This window comes from Lagopus leucura, unplaced genomic scaffold (assembly GCF_019238085.1).
Source record: "Lagopus leucura isolate 7727_CA_CO unplaced genomic scaffold, USGS_WTPT01 Super-Scaffold_100009, whole genome shotgun sequence".
NCBI lineage: Eukaryota > Metazoa > Chordata > Aves > Galliformes > Phasianidae > Lagopus > Lagopus leucura.
Window position 1 is genome coordinate 6,103,288 of NW_024962266.1, and position 20,309 is coordinate 6,123,596.

The 20,309-nt window shown below is 40.6% G+C and overlaps 1 protein-coding gene across 1 annotated transcript in view; it reads right to left on the reverse strand.

The window, feature by feature from the left end:
- The window catches only part of NOTCH2 (notch receptor 2), an 80,320-nt gene that overhangs the window by 27,606 nt on the left and 32,405 nt on the right, over positions 1 to 20,309 (reverse strand). Inside the window, exons 6-16 of the mRNA XM_042873388.1 lie at positions 14,084 to 14,317; positions 13,369 to 13,524; positions 12,098 to 12,286; positions 10,857 to 10,970; positions 9,572 to 9,685; positions 6,021 to 6,254; positions 5,476 to 5,586; positions 3,623 to 3,815; positions 1,787 to 1,932; positions 511 to 630; positions 248 to 400 (exon numbers count right to left, since the gene is read on the reverse strand). Coding sequence (XP_042729322.1) covers positions 248 to 400; positions 511 to 630; positions 1,787 to 1,932; positions 3,623 to 3,815; positions 5,476 to 5,586; positions 6,021 to 6,254; positions 9,572 to 9,685; positions 10,857 to 10,970; positions 12,098 to 12,286; positions 13,369 to 13,524; positions 14,084 to 14,317 — 1,764 coding nt within the window. The remainder of the gene's footprint in view (positions 1 to 247; positions 401 to 510; positions 631 to 1,786; positions 1,933 to 3,622; positions 3,816 to 5,475; positions 5,587 to 6,020; positions 6,255 to 9,571; positions 9,686 to 10,856; positions 10,971 to 12,097; positions 12,287 to 13,368; positions 13,525 to 14,083; positions 14,318 to 20,309) is intronic.

Consider the following 20,309-nt stretch of genomic DNA (forward strand, 5'->3'; position numbering starts at 1 on the left):
TTCAAGTTAAAAATTTGAAAATAACTCCTATCATCAGCTAGAATACATTTTTAGCAGCTAAACATAATGGATTTTGCCTGCCTTACACATGCAAGTATTACAAGGCTGAGGTTTTGAGGTTGTTGGTTTGTGTTTTTTTTCCCTTCTTGGTAAGAACTTACAAAGGAACTTTTGAGTACCTGTTGAAGAGCAAAGCAGAATTATTTCTATGTAAAAAGGGAAAACAGAACAATTCTCTAATACTCACTAGACAGGCAGTCATCAATGTTACTGTCACAGTCTCCTCCAGTGAAGCCTGGACGACATTCACACAGGTAACTGCCTTGAATATTATGACACAAAGCGTGATTTTTGCAGGGCTTTGAGAGACATTCATCAATATCCACGGTACATCTCTCCCCTGAAAAACAGAGAGTGCAGAAGTAAAATCTTTCCTCATGTCAGTGGTCAAAAGGCTCGATGCCAACACTACTGACTATTGGAAGTACTGTACGTTCCCAGGCACATTACCTTCCCAGCCAGGGGCACACTGGCAGGTGTAGCCTTCAGAATCAGGAGATTCTTGGCAAATTCCCGAGTTCTCACAAGGGTCAGGGGAACACGGTGCAACCACTACCTGGCAGTTCACACCTGGAGTGCAGAAGGGGAGAAAACAGGAGAATACAGAGCTAAGAGTTTTTTCAGAAGAATGAAAAGAAAAAAAGATTGCAACTTGCATCACTATCCTACACAGCAGTGGATGACATTTCCATATTTGACAAATCCTAGCAGTAGAAAGATCAGAATACTCCTCATAGGCTCAGCAGATAGACATGGTAATCCCAACTAAGTTAATTTGAGGGCAGTGACTGGAAGACAAACCTACTGCACTGAGCCATAGAGGGATGTGAGGAAGCCAAAGGCTCCCAGCCTATGGAAGATGAAGTCTTTAAGCCTGCTCGCAGAGAAGACACATTAAGTGAGAAAGGCATAAATGTGCAGCTACTACTGCTTTAGTACTCTTCAGCACCTTTTCCTGCTGCTATTCTGATAACATCTTTTTATTTGCTCCTCTTCTTGCTTTATGTTACTCTTACACTACCAAAGTTCTAGCATTTCCTTCTTTCTTATGAAGTTTTTGTAAAGCTACTGTTAAAAGAACTCAATCTATTTATCCACTAGGCAAAATTTTTAGACAGTGCCACTACCAAGCATAACTTTCTCTTTAAAAGATTATCTCATCACTTTCAGATGAGCTGCACATTACATGAGATGTTTTTGCCTGTGCAACATACATATTTTGTGGAATAAGATGAACTCATCCACTCCACTGCAAGCTTAGATGCTTTCTGGCAACAATTACTGTATTATGAATATTTTCTCTCTTTTAAGTGCTTTTTCTGGACTTTGATATCTTCAAGAAAGAATTATCCTTCCAAATAACCTTATGTCCCCATTGAATTGCTTCTACACTTAAGAAAACTGATGTCATTTGGATGGCACTAACCTTCCAATAATGTCTCTTCAGTTCCCAGTGCATTTACATAGACTATATAGACCTGTTTAACTTTCTTACAAAGTAAATTGCAATTAGGACATTTCTTAGTAGGCTCAAACAAGGCTTAAGTGCAATCTTAAAAAGCATTCTATGCAGTTGTATCACATCTATATTCAACTGTAATTCAACTTTATATAACCATGGCATTTTCCTTCTCAATTCCTATTTCCAAAAAGTTCAATGAAAATATTAAAATGCCATTAAAAGTGCAATGAAGTGAAAAGAACAACACTCTCTATGAATTTTCACCTTTGAATCCTTTCTTGCAGGTACATCTATATCCGTTCAGCAGATCCTCACAAGTTCCTCCATTTTGGCATGGGTTTGATTTACATTCGTTCCCTTCTGTTGAACAGTAATCTCCTACCCAGCCTGGGTCACAGACACATTTGTACCTTCAAAGGGAAGAGCAACACGAATGAGAGAACATTTTGGAATAATTCCTCTTTGCTCCAAAATACTGAAAATAAACCACCCTTAAAAAACACACTTCCCTCCTGCTAACAGTTTCCACAAAGCACTTAGACAGCAATATGCTTCTGTTTTGATAAGTCCATCTCAACACATTAAAAAAAAAAAATTATAGAAGGTGGAGAAGAAAAGTAGGTTTTGAAGATGAATAGACTAATTTAAAACAAAGTAATGGTTACAAATGAAAACAGGTGGTTGGAAGCAGCAGGAATTTACTGCATCATGTTTCAAAATCTGAAGCAGCTCTCCACCCATATGACATAGACCCAAAGACTTACTGAATCACCCTGGGCTCCAGTCACACAAAATGTACGCTGGCCTCCTTCCCCATCACGTAGACAATACTTACTCTATCTCACACCAAGCATAAGGTGCACACAGGCATAAACAAGAACACAGGTGACCAGTGATGAACAATTTTGTTCTTCAACTTTACGTGAAGGCTGAACCTGACATAAAGGCAGCCTTCCTGTCAGCTCAAGAAGTGCTGAATCCTGTCCTACAGCAGTGGCAAAACCCTTCCTTGCCAAGTGCTGACAACACTTTCCAGGACACAGCAGGCATGGAAGCCACTACTACCTCTGGGCCAATTGGACAGTTTCATAACTATGGTCCTGTCCCTCCCTCCACTTGTCAGCTCCACAGCCCCTGTGCTCCCAAAGCCCGTGTCATTCATTCACCATGGATACATCCCTAACAAAAAGAGGTCTTGATTCAGGGCTCACAAAGTCAGCATTTGGTCTTCCTGGATGGGATGATTCAGCAACAACTGCTCCCATCAGAATGGCCAGAAAAAGCTTTCTTTTCTTCTCACAGGCATGCAACAGTGTGACTAAAGCTGATTAAATCTGCCTTGGATATGCTGCTCTAAGACAACCACTGCTCAACAATCCATCTCCTTACCTTGAGAAAGCTGCTAGAGGAAACAGTCAACTGCATTCCATCAACGTACCAACTTTAAAACAGGATGCCTTGTTTAGAACAAACAAATAAAACACCAGCCATCAACTTTTTCCCTAAAAGCAGATGACTGAGATGGAGGGCATAAACTCATTTTTACCTTCTTCTTGACTTTTCATCCTGAGCTTCTCTTCCAAGCCTTGAAGTACCACCTTTATACAATATCCCCTGTGATTGGTTGTTACACCAAAATTTCTCCACCTGATCTTCCAAAACTGCTCTGCCTCTTAGTTTGAGTTATCTGCTTGTTCCTTCATGCAGAGTATTTGGTTAGCAATAACGGCTCTAGTCACAAACACACCCTCCACACTCAATGCTTTAGACTTTAATGAAATAAGTATGTGCTGTTTTTCAACAATTTTATTTGGAACCATTTCTTTATTTTAATTGCATTCACTCTATTAGATTGAATTACTGAACTCTCCCTTTCGATGGTGCCCACAGAGGGTAGAAAAAACCCACGCTGAAACAGCACAAAAGGCAGCTGGAGAATAAAGGTCTGCACCTTACTGGGATTATTTCATGGCCAGCAAACAAGTAATATGAGAAATTAAAATTCAGAAATCTCAAATCAAGGCAGAACTCAGGGTGGTGGGAGCAGGGAAGAAAGTATAAAAGGCACTAGACATATTTGATGTTACAGTAAGGACTTACCCACTAACAATGTGCGTGCAGTTGCCATGTACACAGGGATTACTAAGACAGCCATCTGCCTGCGACTGACAGTGAGGATGATGGTAACCTTCAGGACATACACACCGAAAGCCATTGACTTCATTTATACATGTTCCACCATTATTACAGGGGCTGGATGCACATTCGTCAATATCCACGTTACAACGTGGGCCTAAAAAATACAAACCCAACCAAAACATTCCTTATTAAGACGTATTTCTTTCAAGAACATTTGTCCTGCAGGTCTGTAAGATCACGTGGTTGAGACAGCTCTGTAAAGCTGAAGCAGAGGTGCAGATCTCGCATGTTTAAGTGGCTTTAACTGAAGACATAGAGTGTTTCTGAACCTGGAAAACAACACCTATGCTCAACAAGTATTTACAAACCACTCAAGAATCTCAATGGAGCTGCATTGAAAAAAAATCAGTAATCAACATTCAGTTTCATTTTTGGAAAGCAAAAATCACTCAACTATATTGTATTTGGAACAAACCTCTTGAGCTCCACTTGTCAAAGCCTTTCTATTCTGTGCTAAAAGCACCTACCGTCTGAACAACCCATACTGCCATACTGTCTGCAGTTAATATAGGTCTTGTGGTTAATTGCGTAAAAGGAACTCTAAATAACACCGTATCCTGTTTTGCCTCCTCTCTTCACAGTTTGTGCCAGAATTGCTAAATCCTGTAAATATTGACCATAGGAATGTGTGAGACTGCAAAGCTAAGCTGAACGAGTAGTGAAGTTGAAAAATATTTTTAACGTATAGAAAGCACGAAGTATCAAGAGCCCAGCAGGCCAGCTCTTTAAATACAAGAACGGCAATTCATCACATCTCTGAATTATTTCAGCAGATAACAGTAAGAAACCCAGTAGGATAACAAACATAGTATGACAATGATGGAGACCAAAGGCAAGAATGATCACTGCTATGGACACAAGAACATCACCGTGACAGAGTCAATGGCAGAAAGAAGCTTTAGAAGTTTAAAAAGATGCCAAGAGAAACACAAAAAACACATGAAACCTCTTAGTACTGCTTCTAATGCATTTCAGATCAGTCCTAATTAGAATCATTCAGTAATAAACAGTAAACAGACATGAGAAAACTGCTACAAATGGTACCAACTGCCTTACAACAATTATTTTATGAGCATGCTATCCCACGTGCCTCAAAACGTATTAAGTCCATTATAAACAGTGCTGAGATGTGCTGTAGTCATCAGAACCAGCCAGTCCTGATGCAGACCTACAGTTCTGAGCATGGATTTAAATGCACATAAAAGCTTCTTTTTTCAGTCTTGTTTTTTTTACGATTTTACACAATTTAGAAGAGGAGACAGCACAGATCACATCATGAAACAGAAGCATGGCAAAAAGTGGGTTATCGAGTGGGTTATTGGAAGCTTCTAAGCGGAAAGCAGTTCATTAGAACACTGACTTCATGCTTTGCTTTTGCTGAAAGAGAAATATTAGTCGTGGTCCAAGCTCAAGGCACAACCTAATCCAACACCTGTCTACATTGTTCACAGTCTGTGCTCCTGGAAAGAAGCTGTGAATAATAAACCAAAGTCACATGGTTTTATTTGTTATAAAACCGAGAACCATGAATTAGACGTAATTACCTAACAAGAATGGCATCTCACAGCACAGATCAGACCATATCTCCACTTGGTGTAACTTGCTGTAATGTAAGACACTGCGATTCAAAGATCAGAAGGATCTACTGAGATATTAACAGAGTCCCTCGCAATCAGTACGCAGAGAACAACTTCCTTAGCTAACAGGATAACTATCACCAAAACAACCTAAAGCTATCAGGTAGCTGAATTTACCTGTAAATCCAGGTTTGCAAGCACAGTTGTAGCGATTAATGCCATCAATGCAGTCCCCGTGAACACACGGGTTACTTGCACAGTCATCAAAGTTATTCTCACAGTTCACTCCTGGAAAAAAGATAAATTAAAGGAATAAGGAGATCAAATCTTAGCAAGATGAACAACAAAACCATTCCCTGGAAAGAGGAAAATTAAGAACCCCACCTGCTACAAAGTTACATAGGCAACCTAAAACAAAATAGTAAGGCATTTAGAACAACATACCTATTTTTTTTTCAGCCAATGTACCTGACTGAATCTTTGGGGTGTAAAGAGCAGGTAAGCTCTTCCAAGACTATTTGCAGTACATGTGTGAGCTACTCAGTTCACACAGACACAGGAAAACGCAGCAACCAAAATTAATGTGAAGGTGAGAGTTGCTTTAGGCTCTTTACAATAAACTTATTCTGCATACAAATACAGCACGCACCAGAGGAGAAGTAAGAAATAATTAAATCTTGAATCCTATTACAATCCAATCCTTCTGCTTGTCCATTATGTACCTGAAGTGCCCAGCAAACAGTTGCATTGGTAGCCGTTCACCAAGTCAATGCAGCGCCCTTGATGGAGGCAAGGATTGCTGTGGCATTCATTGATCTGCTCACTGCATATGGCACCCATGTAGCCAGGACTGCATATACACGTGTATGAATCGATTCCATCTTGACATTCACCATGGTGGCAAGGATCAGGATCACAGTTGTTGATGTTCTCCTCACACAAAACACCAGTAAAACCTAGGGAAAAATGGCCAACGACAGTAATTAACTGGTACAGTGCTGCAGTGGATAGAATGCACGGGAAGTATCGTACTACAGACATTAGCAAACTGGTGGACAGAACACCAGGGGTAACTGGGCACCTCAACTGCTGGCCATTTTCCAGCCCTGAAAAACAACTGACTTTTCCACTGCTCACAGAACAACACCTCGCAAGAAGAATCCTGCCATCAGAAACATTACCTTCATTATATTCAGAAGAGTAGCAGTGAGAGGAAAAACATACACCTCCACAAAATATTTACTTGCATCAATATAAACTACCTGAAGGGTCTCTCCTGTCATTATTTCCTCTACACAACACTGGAAATTTGACTTTTTCAGTACATGAAATTACTGCAAAGATGCTGCAGAAACCTTCCCAAGGGGACTCTCTTGGCTCATGCCACAGTTTCTGCAGCTCTGCTTATTGAAAAGTCTCTTGCTCCTCTCATTGGGAAACTTTTCAATAACTCCAATCAAACACCAACTGCAAATTCATGAAAGACTGCATGCAATCTCCTCTTCAGTTAGGAGCAATGAAACAAGCATTAGTTTGGCCTGTTTCATTCTGCTTCAGCTGGGAAACATCCTGAGCAAGAGCAGACAGAATTTGTTCACGAGAAGGGCTAAAAAAAAAACAAAATAAAAAAATCAGGAAGATAAGAACAGCAAACAACTCCCTCAAGAGCCCTGTTTTCCATGATGAAACAGGGCCATATGAAACAGGGACTATTTAAATAAATGGATTTCACAGATGATGTTTTAAAGCCACAGCTCACACTGCCTTCCAGCAGGTGGAGATAAGGAAGGCAGAACTTCAAATTTCAGACATTAACTGGAGACTGATACAAACCAAGCTGCAGGGAATTTCAACAGCTGAAGAGTGATTCTCACCTGAGCACAACAAGTGGATAACAGGCTCCCCATTTTTCATACAGGTTTGTGGCTAGTTCTCTGGTCAAACATACCAGGTGACGGCTAACATTTCCAAGTTCTGCGAACGTATGCATGGATGAATGGGTGTGGAAGTAGGTGGGGAGAGGGAAGGGAAGCTAGTTAGAGAGATGGATATAAAAAGATGTTAGGGAAGGAAGAAAACCAAACCGATAAGAGAACGAACAGTGGCAAAAAAAAAAAGACGGGATAGAGGGAAGGAAAAGAGGAAAGACCTAAGACAACTCAAGAAAAAGAAAAGCCATGATCTACCACTGGGAAGGAGAAGTGGAATAATGCCAGAAGGGAAAGAAAAGACAAAAAGCAAGCAGTAAATAGAGCTATCTGTACAGCATTTGGCCAAACATTTTGCAGTTTTCAATCAGTTCTGCAGCTGGCGAATAGCATTCAGGGAACATACGTCACTCATATTATGAGATTAATAAAGCAAGAACACATTCAAACATGATTTTCCAATAACTGACCTGACCCAATGATGAATTTCATATTTCAGTCTTAGAAGGCTGTCAATATTAAATATTATACTTAGCATACATTTGTTTAAAAATAACAAAAAGATTTTTCTCCTACTGTAGCTCAGCTGAACTACTTTAAGACCAGGCATATTTCTCAATCTTTTAACTGAACAACATACCTTAATGATGTACAACTTCCTCTCCCTCTTTGTAGACAGAGTTAGATTAGGAAAAAAAAACAAAACAAAATCTGAATACAGAAATAACTCCTCAGAGAGGACAGAAAATAGCCCCAGTACAGAGCCCTTCTTCCATTTTCAGTCAAAGCACAAACCAATTCACTAAGAGCTGCTGCTGAAGTCACATATCCATTTGGTTGCTTCCTGGCTGTTCCTTGAAAATGCTCCATGAACTACGTGCCATCACAGTAGTAGCAGCCTTCCTTTCTCATCTAGTAAAGAGGATCTCTGTACTGAGATGGCTCCCAGTAGTTCAAAACCCAAATTCAGAGCAAGTTTGGCAAAACACAGCTCTCCACACTGTCAGACACTATACGATCCCAAACTCTGCAATAAACTCTGCAATGGATTAATATTTTATCTCTGCACTCTCAGGGAATGAAAGCAACCAGACCCCATGAGAAAGACCTTCTAGGGTGGACTCCAAGTTTGGCAAGGACTTGAGCTTTTTCTTCTTCTGTCAACTTATTCTATCACGTGACACATACAAAAAAAATATCTGGCAATAACTGTTCCTCTCCTGATTAGAACTACTTTAGACCCTACTTCCAACATGTTGTTTCTTCATGGACTCTGGGTAAGGCTGTGTGTGAAAAGAGCAGGAAGGAGGTTCTAGGCTGATTTCAGCTGTATTCTGTACAGGGCAGAATAAATTACTGAAGTCAAATGAATTTGCCTGAACAACCTGATTACTGGAATGATTCAAAATAAGAAAAATTGCACATAAATCTGACCAATCTGACAAAACATTTCCAGTACAGAGGCAGTCCAGGAATTTTCAGCTACTTCCATAATGGAAGAGCTAAAGCCAACACATTCCATGCCTGGTCAGTCTGAATCTGCATCATGAACAATTCCACTTAGCATTAACTGAAAGCAACCAAAAGTTGTTCCTCACTGACAATTAAGGTGCAACAGCTTTGAACTCTTTACATCCTCAAATTTGACCAAATGTAAAAAACCTACAGATAAAAATACATCTCCATCACTCCCAGTGGCTGAAAGACAAGAAAATAGTGTAATTAAACCTGACGCTTCTAAATGTGCAACTGATCAAGCAGCAAAGGAATTCAGCGCATTAAAAACAGCTCCATCCACAGCTGTCAAAGTTTCTGTACGATGCTTGACAAATCACTTAAATTACATGATTGTAGGCTGCTACTGTGTGACATTTCTTCTAGTGGGCACAATTTTTACAGTACTTCTGCCTTTCAGTTTTGTCATAAAATAGCCTCAAGCAGGTAATCAATCAGAAAAGTAGTACTGCTCTGTCCACCTCTTGTTCTTCAACTGTATACTATACAATCCAACTTGTAAGAAGAAAGCCACAGACATAAGGCTTCACACTGGTGTTTTTCTATTCAAGGACTCCATAGTCAATACAGAAGCAGATGTCACCTTTTGGAAAACAAGGGTTGGGGCTGAAAGAGGAAAGCCAGAAATCTCAGCAACTGTGAACTCACTGCTGTCACAAGTGAAAAGGTTTCTACATTTAATTCTGTTCTCTGCCGCAAAGAAGCAGATAAAGCTACAAAGCAAACAAGAAGTGTTTCAAAGAAAGAAAACACTGACACTGCTTTGACCACTGCTTTTTGCATCTAGGTTACGTGCAATCTTCAGTCCAGAGGCTCTGAACATGACTAACCTGTGGCACACTGGCACTCGTAGCCATTGGGATGGTCGATGCACTTGGCTCCATTGAGGCACGGTGTGCTAGAGCAGTCATCTATATCAATCTGACACACTGCACCACTGAATCCTGAAAGGCAGAACGACAGTGAAAATTCAGAGGCAATATGAAGCATTTAAAACCAAACAACTGTATTATCAGGAATTATTTAGTAGCAAATCCTTAAAACCACCCAAACGTAAGCTTCAATCTAAGCTCAAGTGCACCATTAAACATACACACCACGCCCTGGTTTCTTCATTCAACCCACCAATCAAAACAGTTTCTATTCCCCAGGTCAGCAAAGCCTCAGTTTGAAAACAGAGATGGCCAAGTCAAACAGAAATAAAGCAAATGGAGCACAAGCAGTGGCTGCTACCAACCAGCAGCCTGCCTTTAAAACTGAGAGGCCATGAATGAAAACCTTCCAGTAATCAAGACAACTAACTGAAAATTAAACACTAATGCATACTTTATTAGAGCCTTCAGATTGGAATTACTGCAGCAGCAGGGAATGTGATGTAAAACAGCACTGTATCTTTCTACATACTTTTTGAAAGAGGCAAACTATCAACAGGTTATGTCACACAATGCAGATTCTTAGGCACTTAAAGAAACAAAAAAAAATCAAAATTCCAGGAATGTTTCTTGTAGGAAGGTACCAAAAGAAGAATTGAATATGAGCTAGAACATCATTACTCTATAAGAAGGAATGCAAAACAGGCTTTTGGTGAGTATCTTCTGGTGTCAAAACTTCTTGCGAGCCACCAGGAAGATAAGGGATGCTTACTTTGTAGCTAACACTGATCCTCCAGCTCAGCATTTGTCCTTCTATTCTAATAAAGTGGAGACCCAACCTGCCTTCTTCCTCATGCAAGCAACATAAGCTATACTGATGGAAATATGGCTTCTGCCTAAAAACCTATTAAAAAAAAAGGCATGCAGACACTCTGATTTTATAATGTGTTTAGAATTACTTAACTACCTGTCACTGAGATATTCACAACAATGTATGCTCTTGCTGCATTCAACTCTTTAAGGTGAGACATCCAACCATCTCTCAACACTTACCAGCTACAGGCACGATCACACTGCCAAACAAAACATGCCCTACTCCAACTTACCAGCGACTGCAATAAACTCAAACAGATGCTGTACCACGACTACAGAAACTCCGAAGAAACACTGCCTGCAGCCTTTCACTGGTTATCTTATGAGTTCTTGGTAAGGTGAAGCAGGAAAAGCTTCCAGAAGTACTCACCAGGAGGACAGACACAGAGGAACCGGTTTACTTTATCAAGACACTCTCCATTGTTCACACAGGGATTGCTTAGACACTCATCAATATCTTCCTCACAGTGAACACCTTTAAAACCTATTAAAAAATAATATAAGAATTGACAGAAGGCTTTAAAAAGCATCCCCACCAGTGTAACTGCTTCTTTTATTAGTGTTGAAAGATTAAAGCTAGCTCTGTTGCAGTAAAATTTGCTGTTTGGACAGAAACTATGAGGGAAGAGGTATGTTTTCTGGTACATTTTCACCGGAGGTGGAAATGGATGCTGAATGTCTGCAACTCCATAATGGAAGAATTCTGTGTTGTATTTACAGCCAGTGTTTTCCTTTATGATGAGAAGGGACCATGTTTTACCTCCTTGGAAGGGCATCAATTTGAGTATGCACCCACGTAAGGTAAAACATAATGAAACAATCACAGCAAATAGCTAAAAAAGCCTCAAGTTAAACAAATGACAGAATAAAAGAAAAATACTAAGAGGGGTAAAATAACTGGGACTAGAGTCCCACCTTTCAGAGCAGATTTGATCTGAATAAAAATTTATTCTGGTTTTCATGGTATTAAATGATCACCTGCAGGGGTCACAATCTTTTCATTATACTTTACACAACTGCCCAGCTGGCGACATGCACGCTTTATTACCACTTCCTTTCAGAAAGCAAAATAGCAGACTACATAGGTCACTGGTATGCTGGATGTGTTAATTTTGGACAAGCATAATCTCAACTAACTTTTTTAGCACATTTTTTTCAGGTCAAAGGAAGCCTGCATTATGTGGGGGCATTTTAAGAAGGAAAAATACAAAAAACAACAATTTCATCCAGAAACATCATATGCACATCTCAAAATACAATGACTCTTAAAGTTTGCACCTCCTTTGCTTCCATAAACATAAGTTTCTGCACCCACATTTTACTGAGCATAGCAACAAACACATTCACACACTCCAGGGTGGCGGACTACCTTTCCTCACGGATGTAGAGATTGGTTTCTCTCTCAGACCTTTAATTGTTTTCTCCCTCCCCACACAAATGCCAAGTCCGCCTGGCTGGAGCCACCACAGAAAGCACTCTCAGTGTTTCATTTAGCCTCACCCCATTGCAATTTTGTGTTCCACCTCAGCGGAGTTGGCAACCTTCCCTCTGTTCCTCCTGATTTTTTTCCACATTTCTGGAAGCCCCTTCCTAGTCAGAATCTCCCCTCACCTGGCATACAGAGACACGTGAATCCTCCAATTTTATCCAGACAGGTGGCATCGTTTTGGCACGGATTAGAATGGCACTCGTTGATGTCCATTTCACAGCGAGGTCCTGTGTATCCCTTCAAACACTCACAGTGAAAAGAGCCTTCTGTGTTCACACATTTCCCAGCGTGTTCACACGGATTGCTGTTTGCTGCAAGAAAGATAGGCGCGTGTGGCAAAACCTTTCCTCTGACCAGAAAAGCCACAGAATCCTTTATTAGTCATGGTCTTTTTCAGTGGTCATTCCTTCCTGACAAGTAATACAGGGGAAAGGACTGTTCACCGCTATCAGGAAAGGCTAGTGTGACTGAAGAGAACATGCAGCAGTTAATTGCTGTCAGAGGCAAAAAGAAAGGTTACCATCATTACCACAGGTCCTTATTAATAATAACAGTTGTTAAAAATAGAGCACTGGGTGGCAAGGATTAGAGAACTAGTGATGCTCTGAAGGCCTTATCTCTAGACCATCTTTATGATTTACCTCTTTCCTGAGGCTGTCAATGTATCACCAGAGCCACAAAACCAAATTTGCCCTTCATATGTTTTCAGAAAGGAACAGCCCTTTTGTACAAGGCAGACTGAGGAATTAAATTCAAAGAAATGCCTCTTTCCAATACTTTCACACTGGTTAGGCATTCCCCTCTTGCAGCACACTCCAGTACATAAACTAGCACACACAAAACTGTCAGCAAGTTTGTGAAAGTCCAGCTAATTCTCAAAACACAACAGGGTGATATAAGAGAACTACTAAAAGCCCATGCAATCACTAGTCTCAGAAAGCACTCATATGCTCATACGCTGGTGCCAAAGCCTTCATTTATTTCTGCTGCAAGGGAATCTGCAATAGCCCCCCCTGGAAACTGAGGTACTTCTGTTGCACCCTGCAGGTCACTGCCAGCTTAACCACTGTCCCTGTGCGTGCTCCTCACACAGTGCTCTAACTCTGCTGCTCAATGAAAAATGGTTAAGTCCATCACCTCACTGTCTTCCATATTACAGAGGCTACGAGGTTCAAGCACAGACAGCTACCCCAACTCAGCACATTGCCATGAGTCTCACACAAGATTTAGAACTCATCTAAAGATGCAGAAACAGAAAAGGGAAAGCAGGAAAAGAGTCTCACTTGCATTGAGAAGCTATGACAAAACATGTATACTTCTTCCTACATTAGTTTATTAAAAAAAGAAACTGACCCCTGGTTATCATACTCACCAACAGAAAACAGAAACTTACCCATTGCACATTCATCCACATCCTCAGTGCAGTCTGCTCCCTTATGGCCTTGAGGACAGGTGCAGATATAGTGTCCATTCACAGGATTGGTATCACACAGGGCTCCTTTCTGGCATGGATTGCTAACACAAGCATCATCCAAGTGGCACAGAAGACCTAGAGAAGCATACAAGTGTTCATACAAAAAAGAAAGTGAAATACAGCAGCCAGACCATATATTACACAATCAAATTACCCATCTTGGTATTTCAAACAGAGACTCCCCACATCCAGAATCTTCCAGGCCTCAACCCAGGCTTCAACTACCAGAGTTTTCACTATGCACTTAGGGAACATCATATTTAAACACAGACTGTGACTTCAGAGGTCTCTTCAGCCTCCTGGAGTGCTGCAGTTGCTTACTACTACTGAAGTCACCTCCTGGGAGCAGTTAACTAGCTCTTCTCTCTTAACAAGCATGATGATTATTCTGGGAGCTGAAAACATTTCCTTGCAATATAAACTGTAAAACTCTTTCAGCTTAATACAAATAGTCCTTTGTTCCTAGCTGCAGATATTTAAGAAGTCTTTGCTCGTGGACAGTACATACTTCCTTTTGTCTTTTGATCATAAAACACATAAAAATAAATACACCATTTTAAGTACATGCACAAACTTCAGAGTTATGAAATATTTTTCTTTTAGCACAAGAGCTACAAAGGTTTCCCATCCTTACCTGCCTTTCCTTCTGGACAAATGCAAGAAAACGAAGCCACTCGATCAATGCAAGTGGATCCATTAGCACAGGAGGCCGTGAAGCAGTCATCAATGTTCTTACTGCAGTCATCCCCACTCCAGCCATTCACACAGACACAGGCATAGCCTCCATTGTGGTTGGTGCAGGTACCTCCGTTCTGACAAGCGTTGGGCTGCAGCTGACATTCGTCAACATCTTCAGTGCAAAACTGGCCTGATGCACAGAGAGGAACAGGTTTTATAAGAGTTCACACTGTGATACGAGAAGATTCCAGAACAGACAGCACAATAAGAAAAGCACTTCAAATTGACTGTTACTTCTTATTTTGGGGACACACAGAAAGACACAAGCCTGAGAACTTCCAGTAGTGCTGCTGTCAAATTACACAAGTCAACTGACATCCCTACACGGCCCCAAAGAGGGAGTGAACTGCAAATTAGCTGGAAAAGTTACAGGAAGAGAGCCAGAAGACAGCCTGCAGCATATATAGATACATCTGAGAAGATCTGAAAATGCAGCAGCCAGAGGGACTAAAGAGAAGAGAGCCTCACAACGAAGGAAACATTCTGGCCAACAGCAAAGTAACTGTCAGTAGAACTCACTTTTCCTACATAATTACGCCATGAATACTACTTTATAAGGACGAATCTTTGAGATTCCTCTACCTGAAATATTCATTTTCTTCTTCCCAGTTCCCACACACAGCCTCTTTTTTTTATTTTTATTTTTTAAAGCCAATCCCAAAAAACCCAACCACATCCCTGATAAAATAACTACTCTCTAACAACATGGAAGATGTATTGGAGGGAAGAAAAGAAACACACACTGCATCTGGGAGCCATACAGAGAAGAGCTACCAAGTGCAACCTACTGAGATCGCCTTCACCAGGCATATTTCACAGTCACAGCTCCAGCAATCTCTACAGTTTGTGCTTCCAAAAGCATTCACTCATCCACAACCACTTCGATCCATCACTAAGATCTGGAAACTAGCACTCACACCAATATTTTGTTTAAATACTTACTTATCTCATGGTTTACCATTAGTCTGATGGTTTGGGTTGTTTTTTTTTTGTTGTTTATTTATTCTTATTTTGAGTTTCTTCAGTGGCTAAAAACTAATGGCTACGTACCAGTTGATTTCTTCCCAGGCTGCTATATGGGATCAAACGTGCAACCACATCACATTGCTCACAGTCCACAAACTTCTTTGCAATAAACTATTTCCAACCTTTCTGTTACATTAAGAACTCTGAAACTGGAAGCTTTTTTTTTTTTTTTAAATACTTAATTTCAGTATTTTTTCAAGGTTCTTCATAAAAAGCTGGCATCACATCACATAACACCAAAAGACCTTTATCATATGATGAGATTAGATTAATTTGATTTAAAGCTTTTTTTCTTTTTTTCCCCTCCAGCTGACCCCACTTCCCTTTCTAGCTTCCAGAAGCTTTCCATTAGCTGGGCCAAGACTGGTTTAAGTAACTGTGTTGCTATTACCAAGACCCTCCCCTTCTTCATTTCCAGCTATTTAATCAGGTGCACGGTTATATTTGTCTGGAATTCCCCTCTTATTCCAAGAATAAGAAACCTAAGAACTGGCCCCACATCCTTGCTGCCAATTCTCCTAGGCTTCAGTTTATTCAGGATTGCCAATTTAAAAGCACTTATTGGATGTTGCTCAATTGTCACTGCATTTAATAATGGCCTACAAATTCTGATGCAAGCGTGTGCAGATCTTCAGTTCACAGAACAAAAACATTTAGTGTTTCTCAGCGTACACCTTAGCCATCTCCATTTGCGATACTCAAACCACGATTCCCCTTTTCAAACTACTTAAATAAATCTCAGCCTTCAGCCCTGTGAGTCCTGGACTTGTTCCCTTTGTGGCAAAAGAATAAAATGAAAAGTAATAGTAAGAAAGGAGTTGCACAACTGACTGTTCTGTGCAAGTGCTCCTTCCTTCAGCAGGAAGACCTCAAGCCCTGGATTTTATCATTTGAAGAAACAAGATAACATTTCAGTAGCAGCACTAACAACAATAGAGCTTTCAGAATTAAAACTCATTTCCTGGATAACTTCAGAGAACAGTTGGGGAGGAAACCTAACACTTACATTGCTACCTACACAACAGCTCTCTGCACGATACAAACCAAAACCACGCATTTGTCATAGTAGAAGTTGCCTGTTCATTAGCTTATCAGCAACCAAACTGGAAAGAATTGGTTATCTCAGACTGGTTCCTAGCAGTCATGTGTATCTTGCATCATCAACACAACTGACTTCCTTTAAAAAAAATAATGAAGACATTATTTGCTTATTATAAAAGACATTTTCCTTCTCCTCTTGGAGGAGGCCCAACAAAGATCAAAGAATGCACGCTCTCATTTGCAGCAGAACTGTTTTGCAGAAACATTCTTGCAGCACCTACATCCTCCTTTTGGCTGCAGCCAATTTAAGCTTGGTGTCACTGAGGCGTGAACCATTTTCAGCCCTGATGCTGCCACACAGAAGTTCTATGCCTCTCTCAAATCATTTGTCCTGTGATGCACTGAACAGCACTCTTGAAATACAGTTTTCAGGTTTGGATTTTTTTTGTCAGTGGTAGGTGGTTTGTTTTGTTCTTTTAAGGCAAGTTTGGTGAAGATTATCCCCTCAAACTGTCTGGATTTGCTACTGCCTTCCCATTTGAAATGTCACAAGCGTTATCAATCCTTTGTGATGATTTTCTTTTTTCCTAGCACTTGCAATCCATTTCTGTGAAGGACAGTATCAAGTGACATCACCGCTGTGCTTGCAAGAACTCTAGGCTAGTCCATGTTTCCACCATCCTGCAGAAATTATTTTTATAAGGAGTAACAACACCTCCACAAAGGAGGAAAAATGCAGAGTTTAACATTCCTTGAGTGATTCAACTGTGTTTCAAGAATGTAATGTAAACACATTATATTTGAGCTCCTTATATTCCACCTCCATTCAGCGTCCCAAATGTGTCATGCTCCTTTTGCAGCTATTAGATCACAATCATATTAGTGTTTAATTATGAATATGAATGAAGAACAGCCTCATCTTTCTGCAGTTTATTTTAAAGAAAATGAAGATTAAACTCAGAGTACAAGAGAGGTGTAAATGAGGAATTAACTATTGCATTGTACTGTTGGCTATTTTAATGAAAAAGACTTGTTCTCTACTGAAGCTCTAATTGAAAGCCAGATTTAAACAAGGTCCAGGCAAAAATGTACCAACCCAAAGTAGCACAAGGCAAGCAGAACCTATCAACCTAATGACATTCATTAGCACCCACAGTCTCATCACCTCCAGGCAAAACAGTAACAGGCTTCAGAAGATTTCGGAACTGTTTTTTAAATTATTACAAACATGAGATCAAGGTCTAAGGCTACTGAGTTGGTGAGAATACAAAGCAACTCCAAGCTCACTGAAAATGCTTGAGATCTTACTGCTGATTTGTGAGCTGAGGGGCCTGTAGATGCATTACACAGCACAAAGTCTTCAAAAGAGAAATGAGACCCAGTATTTGTAAGAAACCCATCGATTGCTTATCTGTGCTCTTTAATCTTTAAGTGTTAACAACACAAGATTAATGGTCAATATTGGTAATTCTTCAAGACAGTTTCCTCTTCCAGAAACTTGCGCACATCTATAACTGGCTTCCAAAAAAGCCTTCCTGCAAAGTAGCAACACCACTTCATTCTCATACAGACCAAACCATGGTCACAGCACTCAGCATCCTGAAAGGGCTGGGGTGTGCTCTCAAAATGGCCTCAACTCCTTGTGTGAACACCACCAAGAGATGGGCATTTTGGGCATCTGCTGCAAACAAAAGACCTGATGATTCTGCTTTTTTGCAGCCCAGATTTCCATGCAGTGTCTGTCTTGTGAGCTCCTTGAATGGCTTTTTCACAGTGAGCATATGACACAAACAAGGACTTAATTTCAAATTTCTCAGTGAATAACCTTCACAAGATTTCTCTCTGACACTGGTAGATCTAAATTAAGTGAGGCAGAACTTCCCTTACATTTTACTTGAGGGATGCAGCTTGACTTAACTGTAGTGGAACTAAGCCTATTTACTCGTAGCGGCGCACTTGGTCACCTTTCCTGCTTTCTGCTTACTAAGAAGAATTGAGTCTTTCATTCATAAACTGAAACTCAGCTTCCAAGTGCAAACTTCTATTCGGCTTAACCAGAAGTTTCAACAGTTACTTCTCTATTTGTGCTTTTGCTGCTTTTACTTACATTTCTAAAAGAAACACTGCAAAAGCAGCGTGAGCTAGGGAAGATGTGAGCTTACATAATGCTGCCAGCTCAGATCCACAAATCTTGCACTTTAACGGGCATGTAAAAACACACATAAAACACAACAAGAAAGGAAGCACAGATTACTCCGAGAAACTAATAAAAGCCTAACGTGACCTTGATATTTGCAGAGCCTGGGAAATCAGCAAAATGCCGACTCAGGTTTTGAGTGACCTTGTACAAAGTAAACAGCAAGTCCATACTGTATTTCTAAATTGAAAACTAGAAGTAGAAAAAAGGAACAGCCTTCAGTTCTTATGGCTTTTCACCTACTATGAAACTAAGTTACTTCCTGTACGTTTCCCTTCAGAAAAGCCGTAAGGAATACAGCAGACGAGGCACGTGGGCTGCTCCCATTGACAGACCCCTGGGCTCAGGAGATTCTCCTTCAGCAGACATAGGATTCAGTGGCCTGAGGCCCAGCATGTAGCTGTGCCAGTCTGCATCAATGAGAAATAGCCTCCTGCTTCAGCTCCTTTTAATACAAAGAAAGCAAAGTTTACAAAGGTAAGGTAGCATGTTAAATGCGTGCAATCCTACACAAAGACTAGAGTATTAGCTTCAGACGAATAAGAAACCTAAATGGTCGCCCTGGGAAGCAGCAACAGATGAATCCAAAAGCTGATGTCACTGAGCCATACACTGCATAAAATCCAATTTGAAGGCAGGAAACCAGACTGATCCTACAGCTGAATGCAGGCAGGACCTTCTGTCGGTTCAACCAGAGGTCTTCATTTTTGGCACAGCGTATTTTCCATAAAGGAGAAAGTTTTCTTGGCCTCTTAACAGCTCTCCAGCAGTGAAGATTGCTGATACACAGCTGTAGTATAAGAGCCAAAGCCTCCTGAGAGGAGATCTCACATGCAGTTTACACACTAAAAACATTCAGTAGGACAAAGGACACAAACACAGAACAGTGCCTTGAAAACTGAGCTGGGAGGAGTTCACTGCATCCATGTCTCATAAATAACCACCACCTCAGCAGTGGACTCAGACTGAACTGGAAATAAGAATATCTTAAAAGTGTAGTGATGCTGGAAGAGAAAAATTGTTCAAGTTTGCATGAGACCCACTGGAGAGGAAGGAGTCTGAGGATTCAAGACAGCTGTGCTGACAGCATCCCTTCAGCTTGTCACTGCCCTCAGACTAGCACTCCCATACAATAAGGTCTTACCAGCACTCTTGGAAGGGCTATCTAGGAAAACAGTGAATTTAGGTAGATTTTCCCCGAAAAAATAATTTTAATTCACAATGTATTGCAAAGATTATTGTACAGTATTGAACACCATCAGCGTGGCTGAAGAAAGCACGTCTCACTTGAACTGCTTAAATTTCTTCCCTCTTTCAGAGGACAACTAAGTCACAAGGTGAACTACATCTTAGCGAGGCTCAAGAACTGGCAACGTGATAAGAAATGGCATTTGTGTGAATGGCAAACTCTAATTACAACAGAAGGTTAAACAGTGCAATACTTCGTGGGACCATAATGTTACTTCCCATCTCCAACCACCCATGCGCTCGTTCAGGATGCCAGCTGGCAGAGCACATCTGTCTGGGGAAAGACACTTCCCTGTCCAGTCCTCTCTTTCAAGGCAAGGCAAACACCACCCACGTTGCCTGAGTAACCCAAAGCACATTGCTCTGCCCGGTCAAAACATTGCTTTCCTCAAGTTGTTGTGCAAGGCTCCTCAGCAAATGAAAACGTGTAGAAAAAATGGCCTCTGGAACCATTGGGTCTCTTAGATAAATGGCATTTGGGACAAAATGCTTCAGCTTCCATGGTTCTGATTTGTGTATTAGGAAAACATTCAGTCTATCTTTAACCCACAGAATTATTTATACTCCTAGAGAAAATTAATTTATAATTAATGAACACATACAGACACTG